The 26,705-nt window shown below is 42.1% G+C and overlaps 1 protein-coding gene across 5 annotated transcripts in view; it reads left to right on the top strand.

The window, feature by feature from the left end:
- Window positions 1–26,705, top strand: part of HDAC9 (histone deacetylase 9) — a 346,306-nt gene that overhangs the window by 216,084 nt on the left and 103,517 nt on the right. For 3 of the 5 annotated variants that reach the window (XR_007245815.1, XR_007245814.1, XM_048511823.1), the window contains exons 17-19: window positions 17,271–17,326; window positions 17,590–17,677; window positions 26,473–26,592. Coding sequence is in view for 2 of the 5 variants with exons in the window: in XM_048511823.1 (XP_048367780.1) it covers window positions 17,271–17,326; window positions 17,590–17,677; window positions 26,473–26,592 (264 nt within the window). In the remaining 3 variants the exon portion in view is untranslated. Of the gene's footprint in view, window positions 1–17,270; window positions 17,327–17,589; window positions 17,678–26,472; window positions 26,644–26,705 lie in introns of those variants that run through there. The other 2 variants (XM_048511824.1, XR_007245816.1) reach the window with 2 other exon arrangements.

The raw sequence follows: 26,705 nt of genomic DNA, 5'->3' as shown, positions 1-26,705 counted from the left end.
GAAGATGGGAAGCATCTTCACCACAACAGAGGGGAGGACAAGCTAACAGAGAAACGTATGAGTTGTGGTAATCCCAAGAGAGAGAAAAGGTGTAAAATCGCAAGAGGCATTACCGCTCTGCTGTAAACGCTAGTACATTGGGAGTGTACAGAGAAAAAAAGGCATCAGGGACCAAGTAGCATATGTTCCCGCTCCATCTGGTTACACACCTGTGGATGACCTTTACACCCATGTAGCTGGTTTGACTGGCCAACCTCAAGGAGTGAATGGTGTTTACGCGAGCTGATGGACAACTACCGCAACCCGAGATCCAGCGTAGTTGTCGGGTGACTGTGGAAGATCCAGATGTCCCTAGCATGGAAGCGATTCTGTCAGCATCTTCCATCGTCATGACACTTATAAAACATTTCCGCCCACAGGATGATTTGGATCAATCTGCAGGACTTACCACTTACGATTATCATGACATAGAGTACCCTAAAGTGTAATTAAACCATGGAAATATCATATGTTTGATGGATGTTTGAAATTGTTAATAGTGGAAGAAGGCGGACGAGCCCACAGCTAACTGGTTTGGAGGCTAAATTGTAATTACCGGGAATTCAAGTGAGGTTAGTAAGTTGGATATGGAGGTAAAGTAGCGGGGAGAATCTCTATATGTGTTTGGCGAGAACAGCGGTATAAGGGTCCACCTATATCATTGCATCTCTCTGATCCCGAAAATTCCAATATCGCCTAAAATCACGGGCGATTCCACGGTTTATGCCCAAAGTGGATGCAGAACTAGATCGGTTACATTAAACAGGGAATACTGGGAGCCAGTGGTAAATGCAAAATGGGAAACTCCAATTGTGACCCCTGAAGGCCATTACCGGGATGTGCGACGAAAAGGCTGATTATATGCAATAATTAACAAGGCATTGCAGAAACATCCGTACCGCAGTGCCAGCTTGTCAGTCAGCTGTTAGCAACATTGGTAGGGTGCTATTTTGCAAAAATTCAGATCTTAGCGCAGGCATACCAACAGTTGAAGTGGATGATGCTACCGTAGAAGCCTCCAGACGAGAAGTGGACTCACAGGGTATCTCCAGAGTAAAGCTGCTGCAATTTGAGGAGCTGGAATTCCTGGATATTCCAGAGCTTGATGGAAGAAATATTGGGCGAAACTTTGGCCGAGTCATACCCATATCTTTATTGATGTCTTGATAGTGGGTGCAACTGAGGAGGTCCAATGACACGGGTAACGGAAAGTAATTGCAGTGGCTTCAGGATGTATTATGCTAAGCATTTAAAACGCGGTGGTTTGGAGAAATGCAAGTAGAGCTCTTTTGGGATTGCTGGTAGGATGCAAGGGGAATCCAATCTGACATCAGCAGTGCGTGAGGGCCATCCAGGGATGCCCCAGCACCACAGCCGTGCCAGCAAGATACAGGTACTTTTGGGATTGCTAAATCTTTACCCATTCATTCCCAGCTACAATAATATCGATGGATTAATTGCAATCCGCCATTAGATAAACGGGCAGTGCGGCGGACAAGCTCAAGCATGAGAAGGTATCCTGAGATGTCAAACCATCGTTGTCATCGGAAGTGTATTGGTTCATCTTTGATGAGAGGGAAGCTTTACACCTTGACGCTATGCCTCCCCGCATATTGGAGCAGGTTGAGCCATCAATTGAGGATAATATGGAAGCTCCAATTGGCGATTATCTCTAGGGACGCTATTCAATCTGGAGCCGTAAATTACGCGAAACTGATAAGGAGGCATTAGCAATAGTATTGGGTTGGTGAAGTTTCATGATTACGCATGGCTACCATTTATGATTGTTACAGACCATAAGTCATTGTTGGATTATTTCCTTTCCCAGAGCCTGTGACAATCATAGATATTGTCCCCTAGAATGCCGCGTAAGGCAAATGCCCTGAATGCATATGATTATGTCCTTGCGGCACCAGTCGGGTGCTAGAAAATTGGTCATGTAGATGCGCTTGAGTCGCTTACAAAGGCCAAAGGAGGAGGAAGATCATTCCCTAATTTTGGAGTGGTTTTGATGTTGAATCATATCAGAGCCTCCAGTGCAAGCTGCAGAAATAGGCAGAAAGGTCATTAAGGACCCAGTGCGTCATTCGAGTCTTTGAATTAAGTGCTGGCTGGCTGGCTACTGGGTGCGTTAGAGGAAAAATTCAGACCATCGGAAATGAGGCAGGCACGGAGATATCTGGTCCACAAGGTGCTTTACCGTGGGGAAATAGAGAGTAGTGATCCCAGTAGCTTTAAGGATTAGGTGCTGGAGGTCTTACATGCAGGGCAACCTCGGAATAGTGAGAATGAAGGCATTGTCTCAGAAGCTGTGCGGGTGGCCAAAGATGGATAGTGAAATAGAAGAAATGGGTGGCCAGGCGCAGGAGTGTCAGATAACGCGATCTGCCCCACTCCCAGGCCCTCTACCTATCAATGTAGAGTCCACAAAAAAGACCGTGTGGTCAAGGGCAGCACATTGATTTTGGCAGGGCCTTCCAAGGCCAGGTGTTTCCTCATCATAGTGGACTCCATATTCCAAATGGCTAGAAGTAGTGCCAGCAATGCCACGACATCACAAACAGCTATTAGGCACTGGGCGTAGCCATTTGCAAACCCATGTAATTCTCGGACAATGGTGGTATCGGATAAATGGGACAGCCGCTTGTATCCAAGGAGTTTAGAGAGTATCCTGGCCAATGGCGTTTTATTCGCCAGGTTACCTCCGGCCCCTTTCATCCGCTACTTAATGGGCAGGCAGAAAGGATGGTGCGCATAAACGGGCGATGCATTGCAGCCAATAGTGTAGAGGGGATTGATAACCGCCGGTTACATGCACTCTTTGTTAACACAGCACATAACAATCGCGTACAGCCACTGGAGTGGAGTCCCATGGAGTTGCTAAATGAATCGGAAACTTACAACGCTGTTGGACCAATGCATCCCGATTCAGTTGATGATCAGTCCACGGAAGAAGATCAGGTGTTGGAAAGCACCTCGATACTCTGATAGGGATGATAATGCGTGTATGTCCCAAATTATGGATAGGTCCATGTTGTCCCCCAGTAGCCAGGAGGCACGACAGGGCCCCCTATTCCTATAGGGTGGAAACTTCGAAGAGGGGTGGGGCGATCCAGACATGCTGACCAAGCAAGGAAAAGAGAGTGCCTGTGGTCCAACAGTAGATCAGGAACCCAGGTCCTCGAATCTAGGGCGCTATAGCAGATGGAGCTGCAGGATGAGGAAGCAGTAATAGTCCAATTGTCCCAGAGGAACCTGGGGCGCTAAGGGTACAGGATGGAGATGCAGGATAAGGAAACAGCAAAGGTCCAATTGTTTCAGGTGAACCAGGAACAAACACAGACTCAGGAGAGCCAGAGCTGGAGCTGAGACGATCTCAGCCAAAGAGAATCCGCATCAGATTATTACAGGAGCTAGGGGAAGGGGTGTAATGTAATTGTACTGATCGTGAGGTACTTCTCTTCGTGCATTGTCTTAAGAGTCCGCAGCCGTTGGCACCGGAATCAGGTAACTGCAGGTGTGTTGGCATTGAGCACAGCTGCAGAGTGATTTTAGGCTATGTGTGAGTAGCAGCTTTGAAATAAAGCACCATGTTTTGTTCCTCCGACTCCTGATTCTTTGAGACATAACATATAGTTAGTAGGAAAAATCAAGATTCAGCTCACATCTGGATTTATCTTGACAAATACCTTAGTATTTTTCTCCAGAATCTCCATATGGAGATCCAGCTAGTGTCTTAACCGGCATTGTCACAAGGGCAGTGCCAGGGAACAAGCCAGGAATGAACCAGCATGGTCGCATCTTGATATCATGAAAAGCCATAGTCAAGACTGTGGTTAATAAATAGGTTTGCTGATCACCAAGTGATGGCTGGAGATCTCCTTCTATTGCAACTGCTCACCAGTCTCATGAATCTCTTCCTCCTCCCTTCACATGCTGTGCCAAGGTTCTTCCATTCAAACTTTGCTTGTTGGTATACCTCTGTTCGTGTTGTTTAACAATCGTGGGGTAGAGTCTTGATTCATGGCAAGAAGCAACCCTTCATTTTTTAAAGTTTGCAGTTTGTAAATCACGACAGATGGCAGATGGGGGTTACAGAGAAGATTTCCTGATTTAGAAAGTCTTCAGATTTGGCTTCACATACAAGGGGAAGGGGGTTGTCCTTTTCTAGTCATCTAAATGCTAGGTGCGAGAGGACATGTGCACAGTCACAGAGAAATATGTGGCATAACTGAACAGTGGGCTGGTTTACCAGATTCTGGACTTTGTTTAGTGAGAGATTGCCTATCCAGATATGCCAGATATATACAAATCCTGTAAATGGGACCCTTTGACATTTTTTAACCAAGTTCCTCCCTCCCATTCTATGGAAGACCTAGAACAGCATCATGACTTGATAACTGACCAAAACCCAGGCAAATTTAAAATGCTGGATCTGTAGCTACAATAAACATCTCTTCATTCCATCGGAAATCCCTTGTGAACTATTTAGTCCTTTTATTGTTTCTGGCTAGTGGACAAAGTACCAGCTGTGAAACTGTAAAACAATACAGCCTACTTGAATCTCACTTTAAGGACAGATAATAAATTATTCCTTGTTGTGAAGGGGGGAAAGTCACCTCTACCTGTAGACTCTAAGCCTGCATATTTTTTCACTGAATGTAGCAAACTGGGCAAAATGATCCATCACAATAGGGCTTATTTCTTTTATTGTTGGGTAAGCACTTTGAGCAGATATTTCACACGTCACTCTAAATGTTAAGGATCCTAGATGAGTGTTCTAATGATGTTGCCGCTTTTCGACTCCATTCTGATCTTATCCTCCTATGTGATGTGACATCTATTAACCTTTCTTGACATTTTTTTCCTGAAAGAGATGAGCCGCCCTAAAGGATATTTTCAGACCTTGGTTCTTGGTGGAACCAAAAGCAACCCTTGTGGTTTCTTGAAGGCTAGCAGGTTGACAGTTACTGCAGTCTATTTTGATGGGAATAACTCTGCATAGGACTGCATTTTAATTGTGGCAGAAGGTTTTGTGGCTTAAAGCCAACTTGCATGAATCTAATGAATGCCATGTATCTGATGAACTCCACCAATTCACCGAAGTTTGTATCATAGTAAATCTGTTAATCTTTACAGTGTTGCAAGGCTCTTTTGTTTTTAAGTTCTTGCTGCAAAAGACAAAACTATCTCACTGAAGCCCCTTAGTGGGTTTTAGGGTGCCACCACCCTTGCTCTGAGGTGTCATCCTTTTAAAACCAGACAAAGGATTATTTTCCCTAGAACTTGTGGGTCTGCAGCACAGTTTTCTAAAAGTTATTGTTCATGAATGTATTGTTGTATATACATGTATCTCATTTTAGATTCTTTGGGCATGTTAATGCTTAAGAATGTTGAAATGCTAGACTGTTGAACATATGAACTGCAGCTTGGGACTCACAGTGTTTGTAAAATAGGAAACATTGCAGCGGATGGTTTGGTGAGAAGTTTTTCAACTTTGGCAGACAGATTTTGTGAAAGTGCTCTTGGCCTTGTAGTGTATTTGAGCCTGTAACAGAAGGTCTGAGAAAGGTCTTCTTTGGTTTCAAAAAAAGAAACATGGCTTCAGGTGGAACATGGTTCTGGATTCTTCTTGGCAATGGAAAGAGGCAGTTGAGACCTCAGCTTGAGGCACGTGAAGTTAAAGTTCTCCTCAGCACCCTGGTGTTCTTAGATATTCCCGCTGATCTTATGGAGTTGCATTGCAGTGATTGATGATGACCCTGTTTCACTGTGGCCTGAAAAATCTGGAAAAGGAAGCAAAGGGTCCTACATAGAAGAAAAAATTGCCATGGAAAAGAGCACATTAGGATTAAGGTTACATTCTCTTTAAAAATAAGCATCAGCTGTTCCTCTCAAATCTGTTCCTCTCTGAAAACAGAAAAAATCAATTAAGACTGTATTAGTTATTTGTGTAAACATGGCTCAGAATTTCAATTTGCAGTGTGTTATGCTCATATCTGTTCCTGTCTCAGTGCTGCGGTTGTGCACAAACTTTCTTCAACAGTGTCTCAATTTCTTGATCAAGTGCTGGAGGAAAGGGGGTAACAGCAGCGTCTGGCTAGACCTGTGTGCTTCAGAGGTTCTAACTTAATCCTCTTCTACCTGACATTCTAGATCAGCGATTCTCAACCAGGGTTCTGTGGTACCCTGGGGTGCCGTGAGCATGTCCCAGGGATACCACGGCAATGCTACTGGCCCCCTCACTTTTGTGGTGTCTCCCACCGGCACCAGCAAATACATGGAGCTGGCCCATGGGCAGGGCCTGCCGCAAGGTCAGCGGTCACTTTCCGCCCCACCCCCAGTGCTTCCCTTCACCCTGGGAGGGGAAAGTGGGGAGGGGGTGGCAAGCAGGGGCACTGGGAGGGGAAGGTGGTGGTGGGGATGGCAGGAGTACCGTGAGATATGAAGAGTGAGGTCAAGGATACCGTGACATTGAAATGGTTGGGAAACACTGGTCTAGACCTTAGCCTCCTCGGTGGGCAGCAATACAGACTAGCAAAGGTAACTCATATTAGGCTGTTGTGAACCTTTTCTCCTCTTCGAAAGGGAAGGCCATGTACATGAAAGCTCCAGGATTGCCACTGGAGCCCATGCTGGCTATTTCTGTTGTTTTAGTAAGAAAATATGTGCCATATTGAAAATAGCTACATGATGGTTATAGCCCATGTTTACATGTCTGCTCTTTGGATCCTAGTTATTCCTGAGTCATGTATCTTATTGTGCTACTTTAAACCCTCTTGAAAGACCTCATCATAAGGCAGCAAAATTGAAAGATCTCTAAAGGAATATTTAAAATAACGTTTACCATTTATGTAAGACTTTTTTTGTACAACAATGCTTCATACGCATTATAGGGTTGTAATCTTTGCAACTGCCTTGTAAGGTGGGCCAGAATTATTGTTCTTTCTTTATTTCAGGAAAAGGAGCGTCTGAGTTGAGGAACAGAGAGTATGGTTTAACTAAGGCTGTCTAATGACTCTATGGCCCTTTCCGCACAGGCACTGAGTGGGGGTGCATCAGCATAAATTATGCCGATGCACCCCCTGGGACCGTTCGCACAGATGGTCCCAGTAGGGGTGCAGGGGAAGGTGCAGCCTTTGCACAGGCTGTGCCTTCCCCGACTGGCTTACCTGCTCCTGCTGGCTCCCGTCACGCTGTGGAGGCCAGGGGACATGCCCCCCTGGTCAGAGCGACGGCTCTGGAGAAGAAGGGCAGTGGGGCGTGTCCCCTGGCCTCCACAGCGCAACAGGAGCCAGCAGGAGAAGGTAAGCCGGTCGGTGAAAGGTGGGAGGGAAATGCCGCCTTCCAGCCGCTGCCGTTCACAAGGCATCCCTTTTGAAAAACCTTGCTTGTGGAGTGAGGTTCAAAAGAGGCGTTTCCATGCCGCCTGGGTGTTGCGAGCACGGCGCTGCTGCATTGCAGCAGTGCCTGCTGTGCGAACGCCTTCCCAGGGATGCCGTTTTTGCTGTCCCTGGGACGCTCTATTTCACCTGTGCAGAAAGGGCCTATGACAGAGACAAGACCTGCTAGGAATCTCCTGGATTGCAGCTCATTCTTGAAGCCACAATGCTACATCAGCTTTCAAAATAAATGTAATTGAAAGGAATTTCCCAAACTGTAAGATGCTGTGATAAAATTCCACTAGTTAAGAACAGCAATTCAGTGGCAGTGTTGAGGGAAGAGAGAAACCCATGATAAGGCCTGACATTATCTTAACATCCAGTTGAACTGAACCAAAACAAGCACAGTGTCCCTTCAAATCCCTCTTTAGATGGAGTTCATACTTTTGGTAGTCAGGGATCATTTCAGTGAATTAAAATAGTTTGAAATGAATATCCTTGGAAACTAAAACTGTAGGCTTTCCTGGGATGGTTTCTTTTGATAGGTCAAAACTGATCAGTATCAAAACAATTTTTGCTGTATCCAGTCATTGTTACCCTGCTGTCTGTTTGCTATTTCAGCGTTACATGAATGAAACATAAAATTGCTATTTCAAATAAACTTCAGTATTCTAAAGCCTTCATCTTACAGGTCAAATGCAGAGAGCAGAAGTCAATCTGTCTGAAAGGTTTCCAGAAAGTTTTAAAAAAAGGTATTTCCCAATCCATGATGAATCTCAATAAGAACAATTCCTTTCATACACTTGAAGAAGGGATGAGAACAGTCCCTTCTAGTTTTACCCATTGTGGAAACACACTATTAGATATAAGACAAGTGGTTGAGCATATAGACATAGAACATTTTTCTGCCTCAGAACACCTTAAAACCTTTCTATATGATTGATAATACAGTCCTAAGCAGATGTACCCCCTACAAAACTCATTGAAGTCAATGGTTTTAGAAGCATCTAATTCTCCTTAGGACTGAACTGCAAGCCAGGCAATCCCAGTCTAATTTATGGCCCACTGAAATCAGGCACAGCAAACCACAAATTTTCAGGGTTTCTGAATATGTTCAGCAGAGTGACACATGTTGGTTTTCAGATTCTCTGAATCACTGTTCCCCATCTGTCTGTAAAACATGTATCATAAACTCTGTGAGATTAGTAGACAATCTGTATATGTCTGTCAGTATGCAGTCTGACCAACAGCTCAGTGGTGGAGCTGGAGGTAGTAATGGTATTGTTTCAGTTATTAAAAGACTCAAGTTTGAAGTTCGCTGGATAGAATAGTTTAATGCAGGGAAATGGGTGGATTCTTAGAATATTTCTCCCATATTCTAATAAATGCTAGTGACTGCACCAGAATCATATTGTTGGTCTAGATATGGTTGGAGGGCATATGTCACGGCAACCCTTCTGAAACTCAGAAGGTCAGCAGGTAGATGAGAAAGTCCTTTGTGTGAAAAATGTTGAGTTCCATGAGGGAAGAAAGATGAGATAGAAATGTGGGCAAAGAAGAAGTGTACTTAAATTATAATCATTTGAATGTGCACATGAATTGGTTAGACACAGGGTTGGTAGGATCTGAATCACATCTCATCGCAAGAGAGCTACAGCACAATCTTATGCATGTCATTGGTGCTTGCTCTCAGGTAAGTGCATAGATGTGTAACTCTAGTGTGGTGCAGTGTGCGGAACTGAATACCAAAGTTTTTAATCTAGAATCACTGATTTGGCTTCATGATCGGGCATTTACTTTGAATGATCTAATTCTTCATTCTTCCAAAAGCACAGTCGAGGATTTGAAAACTATGCCTTGTTTTCCCAACTACCGTGTCTGTTGCCAGAAGATAAAATGGTGTTCCACTGTGGCCATTATTATTTTCTTGGCATTCCAACATGCTGTTTGCCTTTAATTCTATCAAGTTCTTTTGCATGCAAAATTAAAATCACAAATGCTATTAGTGGATAGGGAAAATAAAGCTACTCCAAGGCAGTTTCCGTACGGCATAATTATATCGGGTTGTAATTGGTGTCTTACAATCTGGGTCTATTTTATCCTGGTTTCTCCCTTTGCATGGCTGCCCATTTCTGTGAAGGAATTCAGTGAAGACTGGGAGGAAATACTCCAGTTTGTTTCGCATGAGTCGGGTCTTTTGTATTTACACCGCAAGCGTATCCACGCATGCGTAAACATCTCTGGTGTCCCATGTTCTGATTAGCTGTTGTTTTGGGGTGGCAGCTGGAATGAATGCCTTTTAAATTGTTCACCCATAAAAAGGCTGTGCTTCTGATTGGTCAACCCACGGCGAACGGGGTAAAAAGAACCCCACTTTTCCAGTTCTGCATAGGGCCCAGCATAGGCCTCAACACGGCAAGTGGCAGAAAAAAAACAATGGGGCATAGCATCACATCACATTCCCACTCACGATCTCATATTTTTGTGGAAAACGAGAGACACCCCCCCCCAGTGATACGCTCACTAACATTCAGCCCAAAGTTCACATCTTCCTAATTATGCGTTCTGAGCAACCAGTACATGTACAGAAAAGAAAATGGGGACATTTTGGGACTCCACTCCTGATTAACTGAGGCGAAATGGCACCTGGTCGATACCATGAGCAAAAAACATGCTTGGGGGAACGTTTTGGGAAGGGCAGGCTGCAACGGTGGGCGGGTCAGCAGAGTTGAAAACTGACATGATGTCAGGTGGGGAGATCGGGGTGGTTGGCAGTGGGGTGGGGAGATCAGGTGGCTGGGCAGGAAAAATAAACTGTTTCTGCTCCTGTGGTATTTGCATGGTAGCGGGTTCAACATGGGATTTTTGAAAATCCCAGGATAAGGGACACATTGTGGGACAAACCTGCTTTAGGACCAGGAACCGTGCAAAATTCTTGGCCCAACTGGGAAATTCTTGCTCAGTCTGGGATATTTGGACTGGGCAGTAGGTGAGCCTTTCCTGAGGTTGTAAAGAAAAGCCTGGACAGCCCTGTGTTAGGGATGCTCTAGTCTGGATTTCCTGCATTGAACAGGGAATTGGACTACGTTGGCTTCTTCAATGAGTCTATCTCAGCTCTCTGTGAAACTTCATTTGGTGCTATGGATAAAAGGAAAATATTCCCAATTCCTTGCTGGGGGATGGGTGGCGGGGGGGACTGCAACTTTGAAAGTTAAAAAAATAGAATAATCTTTGCAAGTATGTTTGTTTACTTAGAAAATGTGTACCTTGCCTTCCCAATATCTGCTTGAGGCAGCTGGTTTTTCCAGTTGCTTTTAAACTATGAATCAGTAGATTAACAACTGCAGAGTGTGGCCTCTGAGAGCCTTGGAGAAACTGTTGTAAGGGAGCCAGAAGTGGATCATCTTAAACTGGTAGTGGCATCTTTTTGGTGTTGAGATCTCCAAGAGAGGCGGGATCAAACATAAAGAAGCTGTCTGGAGTTCAGGGGGCTGATGTTTAAGCCAGTAGGATTCCCTGACACCTCCTCAAATCCCATCACTGTTACAGAGGAATAAAAGGAAGTGAGAGAAAGAGATATGAGCAGGGTTTGGGTTGTCTGAGATAATGTGACTTGTTTAGAACAGATTGGGCATTTGAACTCTGATCTCCTGGGCCCTAGGTCCTCCCTACCTTAATCATTCTAACCACTACTCTAAACACTACCCCACACTGGCATCTTTCCTGGTCAATTCGTGTTTTGGCTTCAACACTATAAGGGGAGATTTCCTAATATCCAATCTAAACTTTTTTTCTGGGATTTGAACCCATTACTTTCCCATGCTTGCCTTGGCACTCAGATTCTATGATGGCTTCCTGCAAGTCTGAAGTACTGATCAGCCCTGTTATTAGCAGGTTAACAGAGCCACAGTAAACCTACAGGAGCCATATAGTGACTATTTCATTAGAACTGAGAATGAAAGTGAAGGAGATTCAGAAACTCAAAAACAAGAAGAAGGAGGAGGAAGAGATGGATTTGTTATTGGTGTTGTTCTACAGGAATGGTACACTCTGAAAAATAATCAACCTGTTTCATTTCTAGTGAACAAATCAATGAGATTTAAGCAAATGAAGAGACAGCTTTCATTTTCCCTCCCAATAAGCCAGTGATAGAGCCAGAATAATAACTTTTCTCCCAGGAGTAAAGACTTCAATGCACTGCTGATTTCTCATTACACATTGAGGCACTTCTAGACTGTAGACCATTTCAATTCAATCATATCCTGAAGTTTAAAACACACAGAAATCAGGCTTATAATGACAAAGACATGAATCTTTCCTCTAATGTGCATTTCTGTCAGTCAGTTTAACCTTCTGTCTATGTATAATGGTGTCTGTATCCTAGTATAAACAAGCGTCTGTGTAAAAATGCTTTGAATTTATGTGTGTTGGCTACACTCTCGACATACTGCTTCAGTGTTAGACTGTCTATCTCTGGAGTATATTTTTGCTTTTCTGTCTGACCTTCACCCACTGTTCTGAGATCACTGTCTGGTATTTAGTATTGCCCAAATAAATGAATTCACATTCCCTTCTGCTAATATAGGACAATTTTGTTGAGAGACAGAGGAAGTGTCAGATCTTTCTGACAAGAGAATAACTTCTGATTTAGTTCAAATCTGGCATAAATGATAAATCCTGACTAGTAATTACATAGTCACGAGTGGCCAGCAGTAGTGGAAAATGGCTATGTAGAGGCTTTCTTCCAAAGAAATTTGGTTTGATCTGACTTAACACTCTCACCCAATTAGTCAAGGGTGCACAAAACTGAAGGTATTATCAAGTGAAGTGGACTTTGGACTGATGCATTTTCTATGGAATGTGTATCCCCCATTTTTAGTAGAGGGATAGATAGACGAAGAGGAATAGATAGACGAAGGTTACATGGGCAAGATTCCTGAGGCACTGTAAGCCACTTCCACATTGTTGAGTTTCAGGTTCTTACATAGATTTTTTTAAAAAACCAGCTTTTAAAGATATGTTTTTCTACAAATTTAAAATCATATTCTCACATTTAGAATATACTTGTTTTTGATTGGTAACTCCTTTTCAAAGTATTAAAATAATATGAAACTTCACTATTCAGTGTCACCAGCTAAGTGATTGTATTTTAAATAGCTACCATTTACAACAAGCTATTGTGTTAGGCCCATATTCTATACAGAGTAGAAACTCTCACATGAAGTGAGGAAATAGGTACTGTACTAGTTATATTAGAAGGTATGTGAATGAAGCCAAATTTGTGTGTGAGTCTGGAAACTACTTTATTCTTGATACTTAGTTGTTGTAATCTATAACCTTTCAATTGTGTGTTCGTGTTGATTTTTAACAGTAAACATAGAAAACACATGAGACATCACAGTTTTTAGGGCCATCCTTCAAATCCAGCAATATGGCTTCCTTCCTTTCTTTGAAATATTTGAAGTGAAAATAAAATAAGAAAATAAAAATGGCAACAGAGCTCCTGTTTTAAACCCTTGGAACTCTAGAAAGTAATGGAGAAGCATACTGATTCCCCATCTAGACTGTGATGCCCTGCAGTACATTTATGTGTCCATTAGGGAATCCATCCTTTGTAGTAGTATATTTATGTAGGTAAGTGGGTTATATACCGAGCAGCAGAAGCAAAAAAGGCCAAGAGAGTATGTCGAGACCAAAATGTCATTCAGATTAATGCTTTAGTATAAGCTATAGTTATCAACCTACCAGCCTTTCAGACATCCACCAGAACAATCCAAGGTATAGAGTGTCACAAACCAGAAAAATTACTCAATAAAATGATCCATGCAACTTGCTGCAGTCACAAGACAATGTAGCACACTGAAGAAAGGCCTGAAAAACACTTAATTCATCTTCCCCAGCAAAGAAAAATCTAAACAAAATCTGGCCTAATAAAAGTCACTCTTAGTTCTAAGTATAGCAAAGCATCATATCCTGAGCAAAGCCCCATCCATTTCAAATTATGTTAGGTATCTCTCAATTCCTAAATAGATTCAGAGCATGTGTCTTTAAGAGAGTGATGTTAGGGCCAGCAGTCATTACGTTTCATATTCAGGTTGGCATTAAAAAATGAAGGAACATATATATCTGGAGTACATTCTGATATCACAACAAACCCTTTTTGTTTGTGACAGGCATGGACTATAGCTTGCTTGGCATGCTCACAAGTTGGCTCCCCCACTCCCCATCCTTACGCATGATGTCCAAATGTTGTCATCTGGGAAACTTGCAGTGTTTCCTTTCCACAAACTGTGATTTGAACCACAGTTTAATCCCAGTTTAAAAGCTTGGTTAGTGGGAAGGAAATGAATTCCAGTTTTCCTAGGCACATGGAACTTGATGTCACAGAAAATTACAGTGTGAAGGTTAGCTAAACCAGGAAGCTTTCAGTTGTGCTGTGCACATGAGGTAAGTATGGAGGGAAAAGTAATAATTACAGAAAACAAAACTAAACTAAAAACCACGTCATGAACAAACAGAGGTTTTTGTGATGTCTGAAGGTGACCCGTGTCAGGGCTGTAAGGTGTCCTAAAGCATCTAAAGCATTAAACAGAAAAAGCCTGACTAGTACGGTCACTAAACATACACATATAGTATGCACAGTAACTGCCTCCATAAATCATGGCGAACTATGATTAATGTTGTCCTCACCAACCAGGATTCTAAACTGGGATGAGGTTTAGAATCGGTTTGTGTGTGTGGGCAGGGAAAGATCTCATATTTGCCAAGGTATTTGAACTGGGATTTTTTTCTTAACAAAGACATTTGTATCTTACCTTTCCTCATGGTTCAAGGTGGCTCACACTAATAGTTAAAAACATTTTCAGTTAAAACCAACTATAAAACAACGGACCCCCAGAACTCGTTCCACCTCACCCCCTTAAAAGATGCCTGCCATGTATACCTCCTCAAAGATTTTGGGAATTAGGCAAGCCTTGCAGTTCTTCCTGAAGATCTCAAGGGGGGCTTCCTTCACCACTTCAGGGAGCCTATTTCATAGAACCAGAGCCATGATGAAAAGGTCAGGGCTCTGGTCAATACCAGACAGACCACCCTAAGTGGTGGGATGATCTGAGGGTTGCCTGATGGCATGGTTGGCACACAGGGGCGCATGGAGGGATGTTACGGCAGATTGGAGCTTGACCAAGCCAAGAAGTTTTCAATCAAACACATGAGAGGAAGGAAACAGCATGAGGAAGTGGAATTTGCAAGCTCAGTAACCAAGTGGTGTTTGTGCCTGATGCCAACAACACTACTTCATTAGAGCTTGCAAAGACATCCGAAGAGATTCTTTGATTTTGGTGCTCAGTTCAGGTTCACTGCCATGTTCTGAGTATATGAGTGAGAGAAAAACACTCAGGTCTACCTGGTTCTTTCTGTATGTTTGTTTACAGCCAGTCTGCTGCAACCTACTGGGCACTATCCTCTTTCTTACCAAAAGATAAGATACAAATGTCTCACCAAAAGATAAAAGTGAAATTGTAACTTTGTTTGCTATGTGGTGGACCATCTTTGTTTTAGAATGCTCCATTTGGATTGTAGTATATCTCTAACAGAACTTAGGCACTAAATGGGGCATTCTAAAACAAAGATGGTCCAGCATGTGGCAAATGAAGTCACAATTTTATGTCTGTCTTTTGGTGAGACAGACTATAGACATATGCAGAGAATTAGTTGAACATTTGAGAAATTGTCTCATATAAACACAAAATCGTGAATTCATTCAGCTATCTACCATCAGGGGCTGATTAACAGCATGATCCTTATCAGTAAAGACTGATTGTGGTTCTGTAACCCCTCTTACATTTCTGGGCAGTTGTTATTTAGCAGAGATTATAGGCCTGTTCTGTACTATATGGTGTGTTGAAAGGAGATGGATACTTGCTTTAAGGAGTACAATGTAGTGAATCAGTAGCTTAAGGCCTTCCTTGAACATCATGGCTTTTGATGGCTGCTCTGCATAAAAACCTTCTATAAAATGTCCAGAATACGTGTTATAAACTGACTTAGGAAATACAATAAAGTTGCAAGCTTTGGCAGGCTTCTCAACTAGATTTATAGTGAAGTGAAATATGGAATTTCCATCATCTTTCTTTTTCTAATCTCCCCAGTGACCTTTTTGTATGTGAAAGTTTATCAGCTTCTTCACACTAAAAAGAAGAATAAAAAGTTTTAGCATAATTTTGTAGTTTATATTTTGCACAATTTAATAGTTAAATATTTAACTGATTTTGAATTAATGGTTGACATTTCCATTCAGTCAGGTGTGTTGCTGTTTTGCTGTGTGTTGCTTGGTTTGATTGAAAGAGCTTTATCTGCAGCGTTTTTGTATGCATGAATCTGGGAATCATATAACCCAAATTTCCTTCCTTGAAACTTTGCTGGATTGCAGACTTGGGAAATCATACTCTTGATAACACAACCAAGTGTGTACAGACAGAAATCCTGTATTAACTCTGTGCCTGTTTCCCCATTTCCTTGTTGTTTTGGCCCAAAAGAGTGCATTCTGCTATTTTTCTCTCCTCTATGTAACTCTCCTCTATGTAATTTTTAATTGGCTGGAGGAGTTGATAGATCAGAGAACATTCCCAAGATATAGGGTTTGGGGTTTGTTTGTTTTTTCATTCTGGAACAGCCAAACACAACATCCAGGGAAAATGTGTATTCTATATGGGATATCAGGAAGCAATAGAAAATACAAAACACTGTGAGTTATATAAAATATCTTGGAATCCTTTGCAGTGTAGAAGATCAGTGAATGAATAGGGAACTAATTGAGCTTGTCCTGTGCAATATAAATACTCAGATAATTCCAGGTGGTAGACATAATAGTCTGTAGCTGAAGAACAAAACAGGAATCAAGTGGCACCTTAAACTTTTGTGAGTCAGGGCCCACTTCATCAGGTGCCTGAAGTGTTTGTTCATTAGGCAGATATATATATACTAAAAGCAGCAAAAAAACCTAAAAGGTGGTAGGGGAGTGGTGATGTTACAAGAGAAGGCCCTTTTGAAACAAGGTTCAGTCAAAGAGCTGGGTGAGAGTATCGTTGAAGACTTTAATACACACCCATCTGCACATGGAACATTTGTTGATGTTATGGGAAATACCCTGCTTACCTGCAGCTCTCCAGCTCCATGATGGGGCATGTGGATCTTTTAGGTTGCAAGCAGTAAAGAGTAAACCTATCAATGTCTATAAGCTATTATAGCTAAATGATTAAAGTTCTATGTACAAAGGAAGGGAAGCTTTCAGGGGCTTGGTACAAATAGCTGGAGATAACTGTTACCTTAATGCCCTGCTTGTGAACTCCTGGATATATTTAGTAGCTCACACTTGAAATGTGGCACTGGATTTGAACTTTGGTGAAAATCAGTGAAGTCATTTTTAGGAGGTGCATTTGCAGTACACTGGTACTCTTTACCACCACCATCCCCGCCCCCTCTCACTTTGGTTCGTTCCGCACCTGCAGAATAATGCACTTTCAAACTGCTTTCAGTGCTCTTGGAACCTGTGCGGAATGGCAAAATCCACTTGCAAACAGTTGTGAAAGTGGTTTGAAAACACATTATTTTGCGTGTGCGGAAGGGGCCCCAGTGTTTGTGTGTGTGTGCAGTGTTCTAAGCTATAAAACATTACACAGCTAGGATCCTATTCACTGCTACGAAAGGGGTAGGAGAAAAAAGATGCTCACTTGCTTCTAATAGAGTCCAAAACCTGTTTGCTTGCTGCCCTGTAGAAAGACAACAGAGTCTCTCCCCCCCCCCTTTTAAAAAAAGTCTAGTAATTGAAAACCTATCTTGTTCTTACAGAATGGCTTTGCTGTTGTAAGGCCCCCAGGCCATCATGCTGAAGAATCAACAGCCATGTAAGTACCAGGGAATATTGCCCATCTTGGAGCGCTAGGGTTGCTGGCAATCACCTGCAATGTGCACGTCTCTGAGGAACTCTAATTGTTAGCAGATGACTGAAAAGGCTTTTGAGGTACTCCCAGAAGCAGATTTATGGTCTCAGAGATCATACAGCTTTTTTGAAACACACACACACACACACACATGCCCAGAACATTATTTATGACTATTTTCCTGACTGATGTGCTTTGTAAAATTTCTGTTCTTCTCTATTCCACAGGGGGTTCTGCTTTTTTAATTCGGTTGCAATTACTGCCAAATACTTGAGAGACAAGCTAAATATAGGCAAGATATTGATTGTAGATCTGGTATGTATTCTTGGCAAGCATCATCATTTCAGTACTTCTAGATTTTTTTAAACAAAAAAGTGGGGGGAAGGGAAGAAAAAAGTTTTGTATTTTTCTTTTATATGTCAGGGGCTTTCCTGCCTTTAATACTTACAAGTAATAAAGGTGTGTGTTTCCTCTGAATTTGGGAACTCATTAAATCCAGGATGGCAGGACTGAAACCATAAACATGTATGTTTCAATTTAATGGTGTTAACTGCAATTTAATGAGAAGAAGGCGCAGATCGGGGTGACTTTTATGGTCCTTAAATGAATTGATACTTCCACTGTTAAAATGACCCAACAAGTACCCAAGTTTACTTTTCCCTACAGAATATAAATTTGAAATGGTTAAATGACATGGCCTTGGGTAACCAGTTTGGCTTTCTTTCTTAAGCTGATTTTAAGTCAACTAATGGCACAATCCTGATAGTATTGAAACAAACCAAGAAGATCTGGTTGTCAGAGAGATTTCAAAATCTTGTTTGCCAGCACAGGATGACTCCTTGCAGCAACACAGATTTAATGAAGCAACCCTGGTGGATTAGATCTATCTTTTGTTCCATGCTTGAGTGTTAAACAAATGGTTTCTTCCAACACAGTTGTCATTTGGCCTGTTGTCCGTACATTCTGCTTGTGAATAATGAATTGGAGCTCTGCCTCCTTCTTAAGGCCCAATTCCATCTACAGCCTTAAGGAGAAACCAAAGGTTGATTTATGAGCACCATTTTTGTTTTGCCTACGCTTTGGGAGGAGGTGTAATAAGTTGTCTGAAAAAGCATAGACAGGAAATGAATCCTGGCATCCAAACCTAACCTGCTACATCTGCATTTAATTAATTTTTGCAGGTGATAAAAGATTTAAAGACAAAATATGGTCGTTTCTTTTTAAAACATAGAGCTTCAAAACTTATAGCTTAATAACTTACATTTTATCAGAATCAGTACTTACAATTAAACATTATTGTGAAGTTTTGGCCTTAACATCCAGCATCTTTGCCGCTTAAACAAAAATAGCAACAGTTAAAGGAAGTTCAAAGGATTCTACTGCTAGTAGTTTGTATCTGAAGGTAGTAAGTGAGAATAGTTTCCAAGCCAGCATGGTGTAGTGGTTAAGAGCAGTGGATTCTAACCTGGAGAACCAGATTTAATTCCCCACTCCTCCACAACAAGCTTGTTGGGTGACCTTGTGCCAGTCACAGTTCTCTCAGAACTCTCTCAACCTCACCTACCTATGTTGTGGGGAGGGGAAGGATAGACAATTGTAAGCTGCTTTGAGACTCCTTAATGGTAGAGAAAAACAGGGTATAAAACCCAACTCTCCTTCATTCATTTTACCCATATAAACAAATGGGCAGGCCAATCAGCACCTATAGTTTTGTGCAGCTGTGTCAGCCCTACCTACATTCAGTCACTTGCAAAGACAACACAGTGACAATACGCATGGAGAGAAAAGTCAGTGAAGTTATACCAGTGAATATACCCATAAGTGTTCTTTCAGTTACCATGAAATCGCTCTCTGATTATGTTTCCACATGAACCATACCAGGAAAAAAGAGCTGAAGGACAGTGCACGTTACTCTTATTCTGAATTCCTCAGCAGTGTAAACACAGGGTCAAACTACATCATACATTTGAATTTGCTTTCTATATTTCCCCCCCCACCCCCACCCCCAAGTCCTTTGGGTTGCCTTTTCAAGAAGGAAAATGGTGTAGAAAGAGGTTCTTTAACCCTTGCCTCACTTGCTGCATTCTCAATGAAGTAAAATTCCCCCAGACTGGAGGGGGGAAAATACAGGTTCTCCTCTGGAAGCAGTGCAGTGATGTAATCAATCACTGGGAACAATGGAAGGACCAGACCCCAAACACCTATCCTTCAGCAGCACCTTCCTGCTGAGCAACCTTTCCCTAGGAGCATAAAGCAATCACCTTGTATACCACTCCAGTATCCCTCTCCATTTGATTTCTGCAGTGCCTTGTGAATAGGGATGCCAGGTGGGACCTGGAGATCCCCTCGAATTACAGCTCATCTCCAGATAGAGGAGAAAATGGATGCTTTCTAGGATGAACTCTGGTTTTGTACCCAACTGAGGACACTGTCCTTTCCAGACTCCATTCCAAATCTCCAGGAGATTCCTAGCTACCTCCCATCCTGTACCAGTGACCTGGGAGGACCAGGCAGCCATATTCGTGAATGATCCCTCCCTTAAATCTTAAAAAGAGTTGGAAATGAGGATCAAGAAGGAAGGGAAAGATAATAGACAGACAGATAGATGAAGAGTTTCACACACAAACATCTAAAGAATACATTTCTATCCATTTAATCACAGGTACGGAAGAAAAAGAGTTTCCTGTTTACCTTTATTACATATAATAGTGTGAAATTACTGGATTCATAGTTATTGTTTATAGAAGTGTTAACAGAGAGATATGCAAGGGTATATGAATAGTATCCCAATTTTAACTTAAATGCAGGGCTATGAAATTGTTTGGAGCAGTGTGGAGGAGCTGGTACCTATGACTGTATTTCCAATCCAGTTTCCTCTTGAGGGAGGGGAGAGATCCAGGTATTCTTTTCCTTCGGCAAGCAAATTGAATACATTGTGTGTACTCATTCAGACATACGCACACTTCTTTCTTGCAACCTTGTAGGGCCAGATTTGTTATGGGCAATTAAGAGGTTGTTTTATGAGCTTCTGTATGCTGAATTGTAATTCTGGACTTCATTGTTAAATCACACTGAGGAAAAATGGCAAAACTAGAATGAATGAATGAATGAATGAATGAATGAATGAATGAATGAATGAATGAATGAATGAATGAATGAATGAATGAATGAATGACTGGCTCCACATCTCATATTGCCTAACCATAAAAGAGCATTTCTGGATTTTGCACATGCATACAAACAGCAGGAGAGAGGCTCAAAAAACGCTTCATATTGGAAATCAGTCTAACTGTCCAATCTAGAGTGCATCAGGGATGGCTCTGTTGCCAGGCTGCACCACCACCTCCAGGGGGCTTTCAGGAGGTGCAGGGGTGCAGCCAAAAAGATAAAAGACCGCTGCTGCCTGAAGACCCTCCATAGAACTAAATGGAGGCTCAGGCCACAGTTTTCCTGGCACTAAAGCCTGGGTGGAAGCTAACTACAGATCTAGTAACATCACATAATAAATTGAACATAGGAGAAACCAAAGAGCACCAATGCATTGCATGCCATGCTGTAAGCTAAGCTAAAGCCTAGCCTAGGTTCCCTCAACAACTGTAATTTCTATATACATGAAGGAAACAAAAAAAAACCTGTCACATTCATTGGCTTACTTGAACCACAGTGCATAAATACCACATCATACCATTCATACCAAAAGCCACATCATACCATTTATTAAGACACACAAAAATTACACAAACCTGTGAAAAAGCTGCTGTTCTCTTGGTGCTGCAGGCGGGTTGCCGGAAGGTGGTCACGGATGGGGAGAGAGGCAACTGCTCGGCAGAAAGGATGGCTTCCCAGTGCCCTGGCCACTAGGCCAGGCTCGCTGCTGGGTTGGGAAAGGTGGGCAGGGGTGTGGCTAGAATAGAAGTGACAGCTCTCCCATCAATGGGCATTTAGGACTGAGTTCTGTGCACCAATTTGGAAGGGGGGCTTTTGTTAGAAGGCAGCAATTGGTGGCTGTTTAGGGAATTATATATGGTAAGATACTTTACAGAGGGAACACGTTTTAATTGATGAAGAAAGTGGTTTAAAAACTAGATATTTTTTAAAGTGTAACATTTAATGTAATGTTACTGGGGGGGGGGTGTGAACTCAGCCTTACAGTTTGAAAAACAGATGGTGGTGTGGTTGTTAGCTGCTTTTGGTGCACCACTTCTCTCCTTTCTTCACCTGATCACATGCACCCATGTTTCTGTAACCCCATGGTTGGATTTCTGCAGTGCTCTCCACAATGGATTGACTGAAGAGAACATGGAAACTGGATCAGAATGCAACAATCTGATTATTGTCAGGGGCAAGCTGACAAAATGTGTTTGTATTTTGCAGATTTTAGAAAAAGCTCCTGGTTTAAAATTGGCTAACATTTGGATTCCAAGTTCAGTTCAAGGTGCTAGTTAATCGCCTTTAAAGTCCTTCATGGCTCAATGCTCACAGTCTAAAGGAGCGTCTCTCCCCATATGTCTCTGAGGCGCAATTACAGACCTCAGGTTGCCACCTACTTGTTGCTTCTCCACTTAAAATGGCCCAACTGACTGACTAGAGCCCATGCTCCCCCCCCGCCCCACACCATAGCTGCTACTCTATGGAATTGGCTCCCTGGGGAGATAAGGCAGGCACCCTCTTTAGAAGTTTTTTCACAAGGTAGTGCAAGGCTGTTTATATGCTAGGGCATATAATTGGGTGTAAACTTCAGGGATTTCCTTGGATTGGGAGTTAATCAGCATTTTATTTATTTTGTATTTGGAATTGTAACTGCCTACAGCCATGAGGAAAAGGCAGAATTGTAGATATTTTAATAAATAGTATGGAACAGTCAACTAAATGTGTTCTTGTTACTAGAAAAGAAAAGGCACAGAACTCCTGAAGTACTGGAAGTGGGAAGGTTCAGACATCTCTGGTGGTCAAATAACTTAATATAATATAATGATATAATAAATATCAATGTAAGAAGTTCTATACAGTGGATCACTGTTGAAAAAAACCTTTCTGAAACATTCCAAGGTGCCTTGTGCTTCCTTGTGCTGAGGCAGACCATTGGTACGTTGTCTGCTCTGACTAGCAGCAGTTCTCTGGGATCTCTTTGGGATCCCAGTATCTGCTATCTGAGAACCCTTCCCTTAACTGTAGATGATATGGAATGAACTGCAGACCTTCTGTATGTAAAGCCATTGGTTTGCCATTGCCTTCCTCTGTATAATGACCCTGGTGTACCTTAGTGGTCTCCCATCCAAATACTAACAATTAGGGCCAGTCTTGCTTAGTGATCTGACAAAATCAGGCTATCTTGGGCCATCCAGATCAGGACTTTATAACTGCTGCCTTCCCTTAAAACAGAGGTGGCCAACTCTGGCGCTTCAGGTGTTCATGGATTACAATTCCCATCAGCCCCTGCTGGCAGGGCCAATTGGCCATGCCAGCAGGGGCTGATGGGGATTGTAGTCCACGAACACCTGAAGCGCCAGAGTTGGCCACCCCTGCCTTAAAACCTTCCTCATTCACTGCCATGGACACAGCAATTCCAATCATGTTAGTGAATCGGGTTCTGGATGGGGGAGATTGGCTTTAGCCTCAGCAGAGTAGAGGAACAGAGAAGATATTATACAGCCTCCCTTCTTGTTCTCTGTCCAAAGGCTGATTTTAACAACAGGCCCAAAAAGACCCCATCCAGGTCTTCCTGAAGCATTTCATTGATTAGTATATGGACATAATGGCCTAATAACAATATCTATATGTAGGTATAGCATGCATTTGACATAAATCACGTTGTGAGCAAGGAGTTGCAGAGAGAGGGTGTGTGTAAACTATTGATCTTCCTTATCTGTTTGTAGTCAAATCACTACTTGTGGTAAAGTAATTTATTCACTAATCTTGCCAGTCACTTTAAAATATAGGTCATCATTTAGATAGGAAACTGTTCTCATTTTGTGACTATTTAATGCAAAAAAGATGCAAATTCAGCAGATGAGCAGATAGAGAACCTGTCGAAGGCTTTCACAGCCAGATTCAACTGGTTGTGGTGGGTTTTCCAGGTTGTATGGCCGTGGTCTGGTGGATCTTGTTCCTAACATTTCGCCTTCCCTCTGTGATACACCTCTGAAGATGCCAGCCACAGATGCAGGTGAAACATTAGGAACAAGATCCACCAGACCACGGCCATACAGCCCGGAAAACCTAACACAACCAGATAGAGAACCCTTCCCACATACATATTTTTATTCATCTGTTACCACTATGGTCTCTAACTAACATCCAGGTAGTGGATACAGATCTACCTATTCTATAAAGATTCCTCTTTTGCATTGGGCAAGCATTTAAATTATAAATTAATGACATTCCCCTGTTACTGGATGACTTCCATAGACTTACTGTGCAATCCTAAGCAGAGTTACATCCTTAGAAGCCAATAGGGTTGGAACGATATGATTCTGCTTAGAGTTATACTGCAAAGGATTTGGAAATTGCTCTCAAGTTGTAAGAATTGACATTTTAAAGATTTGGTGACACACAGCCTTATAATAAAGGCTACAGGCAGATGACATTTGGTTTCGTTATATTTGGAAGCCTTTGAATGACATACTGTGATATATTACAATGATTATATGCACAATGGGCCGTTACAGTGCCTTGGGAACAGGTTTTGCTGGCCGTACTAATGAGCTCACCATGAATGTTAAAACTCCTTAAAATATGTTTTGTGGTTTCTCTTTCCCAGGAGCTATTTTACTTAATGAAATAACATGATCTCATTTCAGCATTAATTTGAACATATCAGTAATAGCCTAATAATATTATAGATTCATAAAATATCCCAAAGGATCACCAACTCTGTATTGCCCCAAAACATAGCTGAAATTGAACCTCAGCTGGGGTAAAGAGCAGGCAGCCAGTACACTCAGATTTCACAATTTTGGAAGGCCATTTCCCCACTGCAGCAGATGACATTTAATGACATCAGGAAGGGAGACCCAAGAACTCCAGGGTCACTCACTCCTCACCTCTTTGCTTGGTGTGTGGCTTTGTGACATCTAGAGCAATCTTGTAACTATGTGCAAGAGAAAAGTGGGGGGAAAAACATGATCTCGTTCAGTAACTTGATAAAATGATCATTCTTTGGTGCCATTGTGGTGCCATTGTGGAGAGTGTTTTTCAATTATTATTATTTAACTCTGAGCCACTGCAAATTTTGCTCTGCTTTTTGACATCCTCAATCCAGCACCGATCATCTCTTCCATAGGTGAATATGCAGAAAACCAAGTGTATAGCAGACTAAATTGGCAGTTTTCATTGAGTCTCCCTTCCTGTTACAGAAACCCCTCTGCTTCATAACATTTCTCTTGGGTTGGTATTTTGTGGCGATTGGTGGGCTTCATTGGGAGGGGAAAGCAGAAAAGTTCCATTCAGCCGCTGGAAAATTCAGTCTGGGTCAAACCAACATTCTGCACTTTTCAAACTTCATGTGCCATGCTCATGACCCAGAAATACTTCAGTCTCTATTTACTTATAAGGTACTCACACCCTTACTACTCACTAATTGGAACTTCTTTTCTTCCAGTTTACTAGGGATTATAGGGGTGGCAATCACCCAAAGACTAAAGTGAGAAAAGACACTGGTGAAATCTGACTTGTGACCCACAAAGATGTGGGCTCAAGTTGGTTTCAGAAGTTCACAGAAGAATCAAGAAGAATCATAGAGGAATCAAGTCTGATAAATTTTGGTAGACCAGTTAATTACATCTCTCTAAATATATTGACCTTGGAAAGGTGTACCTCTCTGTTAGTATTGCACTGTGATTTGTCATTCAACCCTCAGGCAAAGGGCAACAAATATGAAATAATTGGCTCTGGATTATTGGTTTTTGTACTTTTAATTGCAGTTCATGCAATCTACTCTTTGGACCAGTATTTTTCACTGGTCCCACAATCAGTAGTGTGATGCTTGAATGAGCCTTTATAACTTTATTATTTACATCTATATGCAAACTGAGAGAGCACATTTCATAAGGGGCTTCTTTCACAAGGTGGTAACTATGAATTCATTCATTGTTGCCTAATTCGAAGTCCGTTTGATTTTTACTGAGAATAACATCGAAATAATCCTGTTTAGGATTGCTGTTGGAAAATGCTAGATAAATTATTGCGTCTAATTGTTGGCATGAAACTGCAATATTGGGGGGACATTTTAAGCATATTGATCGCCCTGTGAGGGAGGATGTGCAACTCATTCCTCTAGTGCCCTGCTAGTGTATGTCATTTGCAATAAATGGCACTGGCCGCCTTTTGAGGATCAGATTGCTAGAAGCTAATGAGATCATATTCTTACATCTTCCACCACAGTCATCACGATTTTATGAACGTGAAGTATGAAGTCTTTTCTGCATCTGGGTTCCCTTTTGATGTGGATCTTGCTGCTGAGGGACAGCTAACTGAAATGTGTGTTTCAAGAAAGCCAATTTACTCAGCTGGTTGCAAACCCTTTGACCTCAATAGTAGAACTTAGCAAATCAATGAATCCACGAATGTTTGGAGTTCTTTCAAGATTTGCGAGAATGCTCTGTAGCTCACAGATCCTTCTGCAAAATACTAGTTTGTACTTTAAACATTAGTCTTTTTTTAGGCCAATGAGACTAGTTAATTAAGCCTGAGGGGTTATGAACTGTTGGCAGTTAATAAGTCATAAAATTCCTCCATAAAACAGGATGCTAGATTCCATCACTGAGACAGGGAGTACAAAGAGCCGGTGTATAATATCTAATTGTACAAAAGGACTGGGATTTCTCAGTGACTGCTCATCTGGAGTCTCAAGGGCATGCTCACTGTGGTTTCCTGATTTTTAGAAGCCAGTTTAAAAAATGAGTGTATTAAAGAGTAATTTGCCTGAAAGTTCAGGAAGTTTGGGGTGGTGAAGGGTGGGCAGGAAGGGGAGAGAGAAAAGGAAGGAAGGAGAGAAGAAGGGAGAAACACAAAGAGAGGGAGAGGGAAAGAGACGAAAAGAAAGCAGGAGGGCTCTCGGCAAATGGGCTTGGACATGATTGCATTTGTCATCTGTTTTCTTTCCCCTTTAGGATGTTCACCATGGCAACGGTACACAGCAGGCTTTTTATGCTGACCCCAGCATCCTGTATGTCTCCCTCCATCGCTATGATGAAGGCAACTTCTTTCCTGGCAGTGGAGCCCCAAATGAGGTTAGGTTTATTTCTTTAGAGCCCCAGTTTTATTTGTATCTTTTCAGGTAATTGCGTTGCATGATTACCCCCTAATTTTCTCATCCTCCACTGGTGCTTTAAATTGCACTAGA

This window comes from Sphaerodactylus townsendi, linkage group LG11, assembly GCF_021028975.2.
Source record: "Sphaerodactylus townsendi isolate TG3544 linkage group LG11, MPM_Stown_v2.3, whole genome shotgun sequence".
Lineage (NCBI taxonomy): Eukaryota > Metazoa > Chordata > Lepidosauria > Squamata > Sphaerodactylidae > Sphaerodactylus > Sphaerodactylus townsendi.
This window is presented reverse-complemented; position numbering and strand designations above follow the sequence as displayed.